The following is a 15536-nucleotide window of genomic DNA, read 5'->3' on the forward strand; positions in this document are numbered from 1 at the left end:
CTCCTGTAATTTCCATACCACAGAGGATCAAAGGCAAGAGGGAAGTTTGGGACTCAACTATATAGACACTCTAGTAGGGGATCCATTCTAGGTAGTGGTGTGTACATGTGAAAAGCTAAGAAACGACAGTGTGGTTTCAGGTGCATATTGGAATGAGGGAGGTAGCATCTTTCACTCTCCAGCCCCCACCCTTTGAGAGAATGCTGCTGGTGCAAGATAATCTGAATCTGGATTTGCTGATTCATAATGAATTGATGTGATGGTGATGATGGTGTTTGCATAAAGTTTCAACCCTTGTGAGGGTGGAGCGTTTCTCAGGCAATCAAGTGGCAATCATGTTGGGTCACGTGTCTGGCTGCTGGAAATAATTTTACGTAAGTGCTAATTGTCCTGGGAAGATGAGGCTGACTAGTTCATACTGATTGGGGTAACTAATGCAAATCTTACAGGTTAACATATTGATGGATAGATGTGGCTGGGTTATTAAAAACTCAGATCTGGCAAACTCTAACAATAACTACAGTTTTAGGCAACACAGAAGACTAGAAGTTGGAAAATGTCTCCAGGCTATGGTGGCTTCAGGCATATGTGAGCCTGTGATTAAATGTATGGTGCAGCTGCATTTGGAGTATTGTGTTCATTCTGGTCACTTCTCTGGGTAGAGTACTCTAATTCAAGAGTATTTTTTGTCTTCCTGTGTCCCCCCCCCCATACCATCACACTCCAGTAAGGTGTGCACAGCGGAGTAGTAAGTCATCTAATTGCATAGGCTCAAAATATGAATGCCCCCCAAAACTGTGAAAGCAAAAGTCATACAAGTGTTCAGTTTTCAGGGTTGTCCGAAGACATTCTGCTCCCTGAGGTGAAGGATAAGATGGTCCCCCCCACCCCTGTTCCATGTACAAATACAAACTGGACTGGGAATTGAATCTTACTTCATTGGTAATGGTGGTACAGCACAGCTGAGGACAGCACGCTAGCCTTTGGGGTGTAGGGCAGGCAGTGTGGCATATGCAGCGCTGTCATTTATTCATTCATTCATTTAAAGTAGTGTTATCCTGCTCCTCAGCCAAAAAAGCTCACAGAGCGGCTTAGAAACAATAAGTTAAACAAGACAGTCTCTGCCTGCAGGCATACAATCTAAAAAGACATGATGCACAAGGAAAAAGCAATGGGGAGTGACGAGGAACACCTCACTTCTCATCATCTGCTACCTGAGATGTCTGCTTCACTCTGCCTAATGGTAGGCCGGCCCTTTTGGTTTTATGGTGTCAAAACGCTTCATTTCAAAATGCAGGACACCCTACCAAAGTAATTAGATAATTTTTTCCAAGTAGGAAACACAGTCATTATTTGTGTACTAGGACACTCCAGTAGCTAGTATAAATTTAGAGTTGGGGGGAAAATAGTCCTTTTATTTATTAAATGTATGCCATTGGTGGGTTAGTATTATCTTTTGAAAAACAATAAAACATGCACACCCAGCAGTTTGTGTTCCTGGGAGAAGCTAGTCATGGCTATTACCTGCTGTTCTGTAGCTGGAATCCTAGAAATTCAAGAGAGTGAAATACCATAAAGTCCCTCAACTTGCTGTTGTAAGACCACAGCATCTGAATACTGCCACTGCCCAGCAACAAATCAGTCCTGCAATCTAGGGCACTATATGCTACAGGCAAAGGACATGTGTACCCAGTCTGGTGTAGTTGTCAGGGACCCATAGAACCTCAGAGCAGTTCTGATTCTGAGAAGCAGCAGCCGTCCATGGGAGAGGAGCGCGCTCATCCCCCCCAGTCCCTGCAGCTGGCAGATTCCTCCTGCCGGCATTCCAGAGATAGATAGCGGTCCTGGGAGTGAAAGAGCGCGGGAGGAGGGCTGGCTGGATGCTCGACGCAGACGCAAAGAGCGACGAGCTATGGAGGGCACGGAAAGGAGGCGTAGTGCCTGTTAGGCGCGCAAGCAACGGTCGCGTCCAGGGGACCCAAGGGAAAGGGGGAGGGACTCTCCCTAGCCCATAAGTTCAGGGTCTGCAAGTGATTCTTTTTCAAACGGGGACCAACTGTTTCCAACCCGGGGCATAGGTAACTCTGCTGTTCATAGCTTAGCCGCTGGTGATAGAGTTATTAAGTTGTAAAAGGAATAAAGCCTTGAAAAGAATCCTTTGTCTGTGTCTGGAGTTGGCTACTGGAGTAGACTGAAAAAGGCCGGCTACGGCCCCCTGACAGTAGTGTAGCAGCTAAAAGAAGGATCCAACACTGACCATCCACTAGCACTATTGACTTTGCACTTGCAAAAATCAGTGTTTGCACAACATCGATAGCACTTGCTGGTGCGATGCGTTTAGCACATCACACAAGCAAGCACTACAGACACTGCCCAAACTTTAGTTTCCACTAGTGCAACATCAGTAGCAACATCAGTTGGATCCTTCCTTAAAAATCTCAGATACGTATCTGAAAATCCCTGGTTTGAACCTCATCTTTGCCATAAATTCCTTGGGTGGTTTTAAGCAAGTCCCATGCTCTCTTGGCCTCATTTTTCTCACCATTTCTAATATAGAGATGATAATACTGACCTTACCTTGCAGGGTTGTTTGTAAGGTTTACAACTCAGTCTATGGAATTTCCTGCTCTAAGATACCATCTGTTTTAGGACCACAGCATAATGGCTGCCAGAACACCTTGGGGAGAGGGGCCATGCCCTTCTCTTTGCCACTGCCACCCCACTTCAGGGGAACAGATCAAGAGCCACAGCAATTGTACGCTGGCCTGGCTGAGAAATCCTCTCCCCACAGACACTGAGAACATCTGGCTGCTGAGCAATAAGCCTGCCAGCCAGTTTCAGGGGCTAGTTCCCCATAGCCACTGCTGCAGACCTGGTGAGGCAGTAATGCCAACAGGTGGACATAGGAAACTGCCTTATACCGAGTCAGACCCTTGGTCCATCTAGCCCAGTATTGTCAACACTGACTGGCAGCGCCGCTCCAGGGTTTCAGGCAGCAGATTTTCCAGCCCTACCTGGAAACCTGCTGGGGCCTTCTGCATGCAAAGCAAGTGCTCTGCCACTAAGCCACGCAGGGTGGCAAGTTGGCACTCCCTCCCATTCCATGCACAAAAAACAACTGGACGGGTAGATGCATTTGTTTTTGACATTAATGATGGGACCGCATCCTCCACTGCCTCTGAAGATGTCAGGCTAACTTTGGGGGCACAGAGCAGGACTCATGGCACCTGTCAGGAGTGCCCTAGCTGCCTCTTGCAGCCCCCTCCAATAGCCAACTCAGGACACAGACGACGAGGATTCTTTCCGAGGCTTTATTCCTTTATTACTTTATGACTCTTTCAGATACTAATCACTAGCGACTAAACAAGGAACAGCACTGGGGAAAGATAGCAGAGTAGCCTAAGCTCCAGGTAAGGCAGTTGGTCCCTGTTTGAAGGGGAACCACGGGAAGACCCTGAACTTATGGGCTAGGGAGAGATCCTCCCTTTTTCCCTTGGGTCCTCGGGACACGACCATTGTCTGAGTGCCAAACGAGTGCTACGCCTCCTTTCGGTGTCCTCCATCTGTCGTCGCTCCCTGTGTCTGTGCTGAGCGTCCTGCAAGCCCCCCTCCAGCGCTGTCTCACTGCCAGGGTCACTATCTATCCCAGGAATGCTGGCAGGAGGAATCTCTGCCAGCTGCTGTGCCTGTGAGGGATGAGCAGGCTCCTCTCCCACGGATTGCTGTTCCTCCTCAGAATCAGAACTGCTCTGGGGCTCTATGGGTTCAGTTTCCACCCTGACAGCACCCAAGTCTCTCCTCCAACACCTTGCCGAAGCATCTGCTGCCTGAGGCGACTGCTTCACTTTGCCCAGTGGTAGGGCCAGCCCTGTAGCCAGAGCCCCTTTCCATGGAAGGACTGGGAAGAGGACTTCATACTTTACTGTCCATCCCGCAGTGTCTCCAACAGCCGTTGCCTCTGAGACTTGAAAGGGCTGGGAGCCATTAAGAACATCCATTTTAAAGCAGCAGCGGCCGCAGTAATAATGGCAGCAGGAACTTCAGTGGACTATGGAGGGGAATATGAAGAAAATCTGCCCTTTCTCTAGGGCTTCCGCTACCTTTCAGGGGAGCAGAGCCAGGAGCAGGTGCCTGAAGGATAAAAAGGGTTTTCACCCAATGCTGATATGACAAGATAGACCTCAGGGAGGCTTGCCTGGAGCCTACCATGATGTCATTTTGCAAAGACCTTTTTTATTCTCTCTGGCATTTTAACTATGACTCCATCTCCAGTGATTGGCTTTTATGCTGTTCTGCCATCTGCTGTGTTAGATTTTATTACTTTTAAAAATTGTGTACTTGTTGCTGTTAGTGCTATGATGAACAGATTTGAGGCAGGCGGCAAGTAGTCTTTTATGATGATGCTTGCTGTGATATAGATTTAGATGCACCATCTAAAACCAGAGGTAATATCCCTTTTTTCCTTCAAAATGATTGTTTTATTCAGATACAAATTAAAACTCATCCTGAATTCCATCTCTTAAATCCCTGCTAGTAGTTAATTTTTTCATTTCTATTGTATGCATCATCATATGCAACCATTCTTTCTGGTCTGGTGTTTGCCCAATCCACGGGGTACAAAGGCTGGTAAGCATCCAAACTAGACCCAAAAAGGAAAGAAACGTCTCAGGATTCAAAGATTTTATTTATGGAAAGCCCAATACATTATGGGAAGCCGAACGCAACAACCAGTGAATTACAGCAGGAGATATTTTGTTACAAGACTCTCCGCAGGCATTTTCATAACCCCTTGAAGAAGGCCTTGAAAATTAAATAAGAGACTGAAATGTGTTGGGCTTTTCATAAAATGTTTGCATCCTGAGACTTTTTCTTCTTTTTGGGTTGCCCAGTCCAGCCAGCGTTTGCCCCCAAAATACTTAGATTAACATGAATTGTTAACTTTCACTGGGTGAGCTTTCTCCATTTCCGTTAGTGATTTCCCCCGTTAAATGATGTGGAAAACAGCAATTGTGTGACAACCTGCCATTTGATAGATGGCCACTTTCTATGTCTTTGTACCATTAACTGTAGCCACTAGAGGGTAGCTGACCATTTCATAATTCATAAGTTTTATCCTTTGGGGCCAAGCAACAGGTGGTCTTCCTATTCAGGGGAAAATGAAAATGGTCGGCAAACTTTCTCTTGTTTATAAAGTGTTGATGTTGTGCAAAGACTAATGCTGATTCGTTATTGCCAGTGCATTTAAGTATGTAACAGCACAATCCTACATGCACTTGTTCAGAAGTAAGTCCCCATAAGTTCAATGAGGCATACTCCCTAAAATGTATTTTGGATTGCAGCTTAAAATAATTTTATTTTTATTTATTTAAAGCATTTAGAAATTAGAACTACAGTAATATATGAAAAATGTATATCATTCACTTAATAACACCACCTAACATGTATATAGTATGTTTCAAACATTTAGTGTGTTTCATTATCCCAGCTCACTATGCTAAACTACAACTTAACACAAACATTTTTCAGTCACAGCTTTGAAAGGGGATCTATATAAGAATACATTAGTGTAACGCGTGTTACTAGAGATCTACCAGACCGATTTGGCTCATTTTTTAAAAACTGAAGCTTGAGCAGTGTAGACATGCAGAAAATTTTGAAAGTTCGAAAAAGTTCAAAGCTCAAGCTTTAATAGCCAAACAGTATGTTTCCACACCCTGGCCAGGAGCCTGAGGTGGTTGGGGAACTACAGCTCCCATGTAGCTCTGGACCATGGAGGTGCTCAGGGAGAAAAACACAAAGGTGGGGATGGAGGGAGGGCCTTTGGCTTTGTTAGTTGGGCCCGCTCTGGAAGCAGCCATATTGGCGGCAGGGATGGTGGTGGAAGGGGCAGTGAATGCTCTGAGGTGACAGCGGATGATGAAAAGTAGCAGCCCTAGAAAAGCTGGGTTTTAAAATGTGAGGGAAGTGGGAAGGAGGTGGGCTTGAGACTGGAGAGGAAGAAGTGAATGTTGCTCAGCAGCAATGGGTGTGAGGAAGTGAGGGCCAAAAGTCCTTTGTTACATTGAAGGAAAGTAACCTCCATATAGTTTCTGGAGGACTGACATAGTGGGAGTCAAGGAACACTACTTTTTGCCCTCAGACTACTAGTGCCCATGGTGACATGGGTTTTAAGAACATAAGAAGAGCCATGTTGGATCAGACAAAGGGTCCATCTAGTCCAGCATTCTGTTCACACAGTGGCCAACCAGCTGTCGACCAGGAGCCCACAAGCACAAGCACAGGAACCCACAAAGTCTAGTTAGACATATTAGTCATACTAATGGAGGAACAACGATGAAACAGAACATGCCAGGCGCACTCAGTAGACTAATGGCAGAAAGGCCTTTGCCACAACATTACTACCCACAAAGACTTCTGGGATAGAATTATGCCATGAAGGCTCCGGGGATACGTGCTGGGCAGGAGTTGGAGGACTGAGGGGCAGAACCAGCCACAGGAAGCTGCAGAGCACCTGGTAGTCTGTTGGGAGTAATATGGGTTAGTGATCCACCGCAGCTTACTTTCAGGGTGGCTTATCGTGATGTGTGAACCGGCCCTAAGTCTACTAGTCATAATGGCTAGTCGTATCAGAGGCAGCAGTCCTCTGAACACCAGTTGCTGGGGATCACAAGTGGGAGGCTGCTATTGCCCTCATGACCTGCTTGTGAGCTTCCCATTGGGGCATCTGGTTGGCTGTGGGAACAGAACACTGGACTAGATTGGCCTTTGGTCTGATCCAGCACAGCTGTTCTTATTCATGGTTTGGCAACATTAGTTAGCTGGACAAATTGCTATAATGCTGGTGGAGGGATCCCTAAAGCTTAAATATAAAAGCAAAGCAAATTTCTTTCACAGCGTGTTCTCTGTGGAGATTAAAATTTGTAAGATTAATGGCAAGTTCTTCTTTTGCAGTGACCCATATGTGAAACTTTCATTGTATGTAGCAGATGAAAACCGAGAACTTGCCCTGGTGCAGACAAAGACAATTAAAAAGGTAAGAGGGTAACATCTCCTTAACTGATTATACTGAAAAGATGGACAATGCCCCAGTATATGTTTTGTTAGATATGCATACTTTAAAAAAAAATCTGTGTTTGTTTCAGTGGCCAGATACCCCAAACCTTATTTTATTTATCATATTAGCTTCTCACTCTTCCTCCTAGAAGCTCATGGCAGTGTTGACAGGTTTTCCCCATTTTATCCTGTCTGCGAGTTTGGTTAAGCAGTGTAGATAACATACTCAAGTTCACCCAAGTTCCTTTGTGCTTGAATGGGAATCCCAACCTGGTTCACCCCAGTTATGGTGGGCCAAAACAGGCGTTACTTGAAATGCTCATCTAGCAACTGTGTCTCTTTTTCATTTGTATTTTAGAATAGATGAAAGGGCCCCAATTCAGAACAGGACCCTAGCATGGGTGGTAGGGCGTTCTTTTTAAGATCTGGATAAGGCCTTCTGTGCCTACTGTAAAGTAAAAGTATATTTTAAAAAGATGTAGCTGCTAGATACGGATTCTGAAACGTCTGTTTTGGACCTGTACCCATGGTGCCAAACTGGCGCCAAGATAACAAAAGGCCATGCCGTTTTCTCGCAGGACCAGAGTTCCCTCTTTAGTTGAACATGAACCGAAATAGTTCAGATGATATGTTAGTTGACTAGTTCTGTTGCTAGGATAGCAACATTTGTAACTGTACAGGTAGAAATGTTTCTGACCCCCCCCCCTTTATTTTCAGCAGAGGCCAAGAAATACACATGTCTGATGGACACATACTTGGCAACTGTGATATACTTGGCTTAGAAACACAATCAAAACATAATTGAACATAATCTAAAGCAGTATTTATTTTTTTAGTAAAAATAGATTTTCAAGGTTTGGTTAAAAGCTAACAAAGGTTAGAGGGTTCCACCCTTAAAGGCAGCCTAAAAATAATTTTACAAAAATAAATAAAATAAAAGGTGATGTTTCAGAGAGCTGAGGGCACCACTGAAAAGAGCCTATCTCTAGCACCCTTCATTCTGATGGGCCTTGACAACGGGTCTCTAAACAGGGCCTCTGAGGTCAATCCTAAAGCCTTTTCAGCACACGTGACTCAGTATTCAGCAAATGTCACTCACTAATCACATTTCATTGATACAGTATGTGAAAACTAAATCTGGTTCAGATCATGCTAGCCTAGTTATTATGCAGTCTCTCAGCATGCTACGTCACTTTTGAAACTGCTCCATTGGCTTCCAATTAGTTCTTAAGCTCAATTCCAACTTCTCTTTTAGACACTAAAGTTCTTAAATGGTCTAGATCCAAGATATTTTAAGGCTCATCTTCTCTTGTCAGTTCAATCGAATGTATTCAAGCCATGAGATGACATTTTGCTCTGACTGCCTTAGACTTTGGAGGAGAAGCTGACAAATATAAGGTATAGGCCTTGTTAGTGTTGGCACCCCCTCTATAGGATTTAGGAGGGCCACTTATAAATCACCAAAAAAGAGGAAATGCGTCACAAAAAACAGGACAAAAGGGGATACCAATTTGTATATATTCTGCATATGCTAATTTATATGTATGCATGCAAATTTAGAAATAACTATTATAATTTAAATAGAAATACAGTGCATCACAAAATAGCGTGAGAAATTGTGATCACGCAATCTGTGTGCCTTGTTCAGTCTGCTGCCCAGGTGCTGTTGATGGGCATTTCCAAGGCCTGACTCTTCCTCCTGAGGGTTCTTTATCTTTAAACTGGACTGCCCTTCAAATAGAGGACACCTTCAAAATAGAGATCAGTGCTCTGGCTGGCCTTGAAATACAGGACTGTCCTCTGTAGTCAATGGCCCTTCCAGTAAGATTTGTTACCAAGCCTCGTTCACCAGGCCTGCTCATTCAAACAGATAAAGCCTTGCTCTTTCAGAGGGCTTTGAGGATGACAAGCTGACTGGCTTGGTTTTATCTGCTTCTAACTTTTTTATACTCTTGCTGCTTAAAAAAAAAAAAAACTTTGTAAATTGATATATGTTTGTGTGCGTTTTTCACTGTGTTCTTAGGCTTTTTCTTATAAGCCATCTCAGAGGCCTATTTACAGACTAAATCAGCCTTTCTCAGCCTGGTGCCCTCCAGATGTGTTGGACTACAGCTCCCAGAATCCCCCAGCCAGCTGGCTGGGGATTCTGGGAGTTGTAGTCCAACACATCTGGAGGGCACCAGGTTGAGGAAGGCTAGATTAAATGGTGGGAGGTAGATCGGAAAAATTCATTTTTTTTTTTTTTTTGCCCAGAACAGCAAAGATTCTCTTCTAAATTTGCTGAGGGGGTGGGGGAGATTTTCTGAGGCAATATAAATTATATTTATGTTTGTGTTAATAGCTTGGCTCTAGAGTTCTAAATGTATCCCTTTATTTGCATATGCTGACCATTTACGTCCACCACCACTCCAGACAAACCTTGTCACAACCCCTCAGCAACATGTTAAAGAATTTTAATAATGAAATATTTAACGGCCCTTATTAAGATATCTCTTCTCAGGTCATCAATGACCTAACTCCCACTGTGAGGTCCCTATATATAGCTGACATCTATTTCTGGTTTATCCCACTTCACATACCCTCCCACACAAAGTTTGCTTAGCAAATGAATTTGAAGCCTTTTGACGACAGCATCTTTATTATTGATGAAAGCTGTTGCTATACGTTTTTCTTTTTTACTTACCTTTCTGTTTCCTTAACAAAGAATATGACTCCTATTTTAAATTGCAGCAAAATTCAGATTTTCAGCATTTTCTAAAAGCTGTTAAGATTTGGTATTTCTAAATGTGAATTTCCCACTCCCTCTTTTTTTTTCCTTGCAGACCCTGAATCCAAAATGGAATGAAGAATTTTATTTTAGAGTAAGTGTTTTCAAATATTTTTTTATCAATGTTGAGCATGGCCTACTGTGGTAACAAAAGAGTAATAATTGTAATAGAGAGCCAGCGTGGTGTAGTGGTGAGAGTGTTCAACTGGAAGTCGGGAGATCTGGGTTCTAGTCCCCACTTGGCCATGGAAGCTCACTGGGTGACTTTGGGCCCGTCACTGCCTCTCAGCCCAACCTACCTCACAGGGTTGTTGTTGTGAGGATAAAATGGAGAGGAGGAGGATTATGTACACCGCCTTGGGTTCCTTGAAGAGGAAAAAAGGCGGGATATAAATGTAATAAATAAATAATACATAAAATATACGATAACACTTTTAACTTGCAAAATGTTTGACAATCTGCTTATTCTTCTCACAACAGCCCTGTGGGGCTGGTCAACTAACTAGTCCATTAGTCAAAGTCAGCTGTACCTGTGGCATCCCCATTTTCTTAGCTGTTTGTGTAGGAATTTTTAAGCAAAGGAAAAAGATGGAGGAGGACAGAGGAGGAACAAGAGAGCTATGAAGGAGCAAGACTTTTGTATTCGGTTAAAAAGAAGCAGGTATCATTTTGCAGGCTGGAGTGCAAAATGGGTTAAGATGGGTTCCAGATTTTAAAACATGGAAGACTACTTGTTGATGCTTGTCCTTCTTCATGCGGACACAAAATGACCCGGTCAAGATGGAATGGCAGTGTCTGGTGGCAATTTGTGAGTTAATTAATTAATCCTCAGATTGCCAGGATACACAAGAGCCACTTCTGGTAACAACCTAAGAATGTGGCATTTGTAGGTTGTTTCTGGGATGTCTAAACATGGTCACTTGGAGTTTTTCATGGGTTAAACAACCCCAAGTTAACCCATGGTTTGCTCTTAATTAACCCACCGGATGCTGTTACATTTGAGCAGGGCCAGTATGTATATGTACTACCAATGCTGGTTTAACGGGACCTTTAGCCTGAGTATGGAGCGCACACAGTGAGTTTATGTGCTGTGTTCTTACTAAATGCAGAATACTTTTTATTCAAATGGGGGATATTAGCTCACTCATTCGAAGTCCAAAAACATGAACTTTATTTTTACAGATTTTTGTTTGTAAAAACACATGCATTACAGAGAAAATTGACTTGATTAGTATAAAGGCCCCCTTTATGGTACATGGATCAGTGTACCATTTCTGATGGGCCTAACTAGAAAAGAGATAGTAAAGGCAAAGATTGGGAAATTAGCATTTACTAAATAAGGAGGGGAAGGGGGTGCTATGCAAATAGCAGAACAGGGTATTGGAAGGCTATACGACCAAGAAGCTCAATTGCTTGTCAAAATGGTGCATTGCAGGAGTAAACCACAAACCCAGGACAGCATAGAATCATAGAATAGTAGGGTTGGAAGGGGCCCCTAAGACCATCGAGTCTAACCCCCTGCTCAATGCAGGAATCCAGGTCAGAGCATCCCTGACAGATGGCTGTCCATCCTCGTCTTGAATGCCTCCAATGTGGCACCTCCCTAGGTCATTGGTTCATATTGCTCTAACAGTCAGGAAGTTTTTCCTGATGTTCAGCCAGAATCTGGCTTCCTGTAACTTGAGCCCATTATTCTGTGTCCTGCACTCTGGGATGATCGAGAAGAGATCCTGGCCTTCCTCTCTGGGACAACCTTTCAAGTACTTGAAGAGCGCTATCCTATCTCCCCTCAGTCTTCTCTTCTCAAGACTAAACATGCCCAGTTCTTCCAGTCTCTCTTCATAGGGCTTTGTTTCCAGTCCCCTGATCATCTTTGTTGCCCTCCTCTGAACCCTCTCCAGCTTGTCTGCATCCTTCTTCAAGTGCGGTGCCCAGAACTGGACACAGTACCAGTTGATTGCAAACCAAATGAATCAATGCTAAACAGCATACAACTGCACAAAAAATGAGAGAAGTAATGATGTAATTAGTAACAACAAAAAATGGGGTAAACAGACCAACACAGTATCGAAACTGTTGTAGTATGAACTCCACTCATTACATCATAGGGTAAACCAACCAGGAGTGAAACATACTGGGTACAAAGGCATAGGACAACATATATGAACATTAAAGTACAAAGCTGAAGCTTGGATGTTTATAAATGTGGATAGATTACAGGAATTCGATTTCATTCCTGTTTCACCATAAATAGCTTCTTCAGAAGATCAATACTTCATGTGTACAATTTAATTGACCGTAAGACATAACACTGTTTTCTAGTCAATGAAATTGTACACATGGTGGAAGTGGAAATGGATAAATTTAGGAGAAAAGGAAAGGAAATAAGGCAGGAGAGGCTATAATTACCTAACCTTAGAGAAAGGGGAACCCAAAGGACTTCACTTCCTGGTTGATTGCCAAAACTAGAAAAACACTGGTGGTACAGACTGCCCATGGGTTTCTCAGCTTAATTCCAAATTACAATTCTGGGGCAGGAGTTGGTCCCTTGATTTCCTGGTATTCACAGTGATGTTTGGAGACCAAATGGAGGATAAGCCATTATTGGGGACCCCAGAGCCACTACAATTTTGGTTAAAACCAGATTTAGGTGGACAACCTTTCCAATGGAGCTTCTCCTTAGAGTTTCCAATTAAATTAAAGAATTTAGCATTCAACCCAAGACTTTTTGTTAGTTGCTCCCCAGTGCGCTAGCTTCCTGCAGGACCAATTCCACCCTTTGGACATAGAATTGGCTACTCACACATAGGCTGTGGTCTCCTACCGAGCACTGGAATGGTTGTATAGAGCTGGCCAATTGTGTTGCATTTTGAAAAGAGGAAGAACAGATCATACTGTAATGTTACCAATGTTGGTAACAATGTTGGTTACCAATGTTGGACACATGCCAGACTCCTGGCATGTGTCCAACCTGCAGCACATGTTGTCACATGTTCTTGTGGCATGCACAGGGGTATCAGGTGAGTTTGCTTGTAGGAACCTCTGGATGCAGCTGTGGGGTAATGGAGATCAGAGGGGGAATGCCTATCCTTCTCAGAAACCAGTTGCAGTGGAGGCAAGTGGAACCTCAGTCACCACAGTGGTTGCTGACTAGCTACCCTCCCCATACAGCTGTGGACTGCTGGTGTTAGTGAGGGCAGTTAGCCAAGAAGCAGCCACACACTTTCAAGGTGTTTACTGACTGACGTTCCCCGCCTCCTCGCAGTTTCTAATAAGGACAAGAATTTCCTTTCCCACTGCAGATTACTCTGAAAAGGCATCCAGCAGTCCCTAGCTTTATTGACCAGCAGTGGATACACCTGAATAGAACCATGGGAGATTGCAGGCCTACCTATGACATAGTAGAGGCAGTCCTGCACTCCTGCCTGTGTCTCTGTCAATGCTCTGCTTTCCTGTTCCCTGGCTCAGTAGGCTAGAGGCAAAGCCACATCAAAGGAGGGGTATGTGCAGTGCATGAGCTAGAATGGGACCTCTTCATACTTTGGAATTGGAACATAGGAAGTACATTGGACTGTCTAGCTTAGCATTGTCTACACTGACTGGCAGCAGGTTTCCGGTCTTGGAGATGGGTCTTTTCCAGGTCTATCTGCAGATGCTGGGATTTTAACCTGGGGGCTTCACTTGAGGCAGACTTAGTTAGCTACCGCTGTCTTTGGGTGTGCCTCCTCTTTATGAGTGTCTTGCCCTTGTGTCCCTTCCACACTGTAATTAAACAAAACAGGAGTTAGGGGAAATTGAAGACCTAAATTGAGATTAAAGAGTTAGGGGAAATTAGACTTCCAGTTGGAACCGATGTTGCTCTGGTAGCTTCTCATGGGTTCTCCGTGGGAGCTTTCTCAAACAGCTTTTTAAAAGGTTGAAAAACCTTTTCATCTCCCCCCTGAAATTAAAGGGGGGGCAAGGCGGCATCTGGACAACATTTTGGAAAAAAGTACCCCCCTCGAGATAGTGCAGGGGCTGGATTCCAGGATTATCTCCCCAAAGCTTTACCAACACAAAAAGCTGTGATGAGACTCCTATTTCATAGGAGAAGACAGGGCTGACGTGTTCCATAATAATATATGCTTTAAGAAATATCAACAACTCCTGTGGGATGATTTAAGAAATATTAACAACATCTGAGAACATCTGAGGACCTGTAAGATCTGTTTGAGAGAAACATGAATGCACCGAGGAGAAGAAAGGGGATGGCTTCACCGCCGACTCCTCCCGTACCTCCTGTGTCAAAAGTTTAGAAAACAGAAGATAAAGGGGAATTAGTTACTCTGATAAAGACATTATCTTCGCAATTTACGGAGCAAGCCAAAAGGTTGGATTTAATCCAGAATTCTATCACCGCCTTGCAAGGAGCCGTCGATTTAATTAATGCTTCATGGCAAAAAATGGAGACAAGAATTAATGAGCTAGAAGACCGAGTAGCAGGGAATGAAACTTCAACATCAATTTGTTTTAAAAATACCTCTGACAGAATTTCTCAACTGGAGGCCTTCACGGGAAGATCCAATGTATGTATTATTGGGATTAAAAATCCGTCTAATGATGTAAAATTGCCTATTTTTGTGGATAAACTTTTGCATGAGATACTCCCTATCCCATCTGATTATTTACTTGATATTGAGCAGGCATTTCGTGTGCTAAATGCAAAAGAGACTGACTATACCAGCATAGTCCAATTTGCCAAAATCTCCACAAAGAATTATATCCTGCATTTGGCAAGAGAGGGTGGAAGCCTTTCCTGGAAACAAGATAAAGTTATTTCCAGATTACATCAAAGAGGTGGTGAATAAAAGAAGGCAATTTATCAAAGCGAAAAATATGACAAAACAAATGAACTTACAATATTACTTAAAATATCCTGCTACACTTTGTATCGTGTCTGAAGGTCAGACGAAGAAGTTTATAAATCATGAAATGGCAGAGGCGTGGCTGAACGTAAAAATGCGCGAGATTCCTGTTAGAACCCCATGAACTGGGATCTTTAAACAAGCTTTGCTAACTGTTTGTGTTTAGTCTACATGATCCAGGCTAGGTCAGAAGATAAATGATTATACATATATTCGTTTATTCTCTTTCATCTTTTGTATTTTCTTGCTTTTCTTTATATTTTTTATTTCAAAATAGATATGGTATGCTGTATTTAAATTAATTGCTTGAGGGTACAAGGTGTACTTATATATCTAGTATAAAATATAAAATATATTACTGACTGTTGAAGGTTTATTTTAAGTTTTATTATTATATATTCCTATATATAACTATATTCCTTTTTCTTTTTAATTATGATTATTATTAGTAATAATCTAGGCTACTGGGAATGAACTGTAGGCCTGTTTCTTGGATATAAGATTGATATGATATTGAACTGTAAGATTGTTAAGGTTATAGATACAGTTTGTAAAACAGAATGGCATCGGAGGCTGGGGGGTATTGGAGTTTAATTTAATTCTTTAAGGGGGAGGGGAAAGAATCTTCTTCCTTTGTCTTCACTTCCTTTCCTCCTCCCATTGCCTTTTTGCTCTCTTTCTTTCTTTCTTTCTTTCTTTTTCCTTCTCTTTTTGTTATTGTGTCTTCAACAGAATATTGTATAGTTGGGAAATTCTAGTATTGATCAGGTTATTGGTAAGTTTGGTATTGTATATTTCATTTATAAAGATAA

At 42.9% G+C, this 15536-nt stretch overlaps 1 protein-coding gene across 12 annotated transcripts in view; it reads left to right on the plus strand.

Moving 5' to 3' along the window:
* The window catches only part of NEDD4L (NEDD4 like E3 ubiquitin protein ligase), a 325991-nt gene that overhangs the window by 134812 nt on the left and 175643 nt on the right, over window positions 1–15536 (plus strand). For all 12 annotated transcript variants that reach the window (XM_084832979.1, XM_084832988.1, XM_084832980.1 and 9 more), the window contains 2 exons: window positions 6952–7033; window positions 9876–9914. In XM_084832979.1, coding sequence (XP_084689105.1) covers window positions 6952–7033; window positions 9876–9914 — 121 coding nt within the window. The remainder of the gene's footprint in view (window positions 1–6951; window positions 7034–9875; window positions 9915–15536) is intronic.

This window comes from Heloderma suspectum, chromosome 2 (genome assembly GCF_057233095.1).
Source record: "Heloderma suspectum isolate Gila_16-S chromosome 2, 16-S_ref, whole genome shotgun sequence".
NCBI lineage: Eukaryota > Metazoa > Chordata > Lepidosauria > Squamata > Helodermatidae > Heloderma > Heloderma suspectum.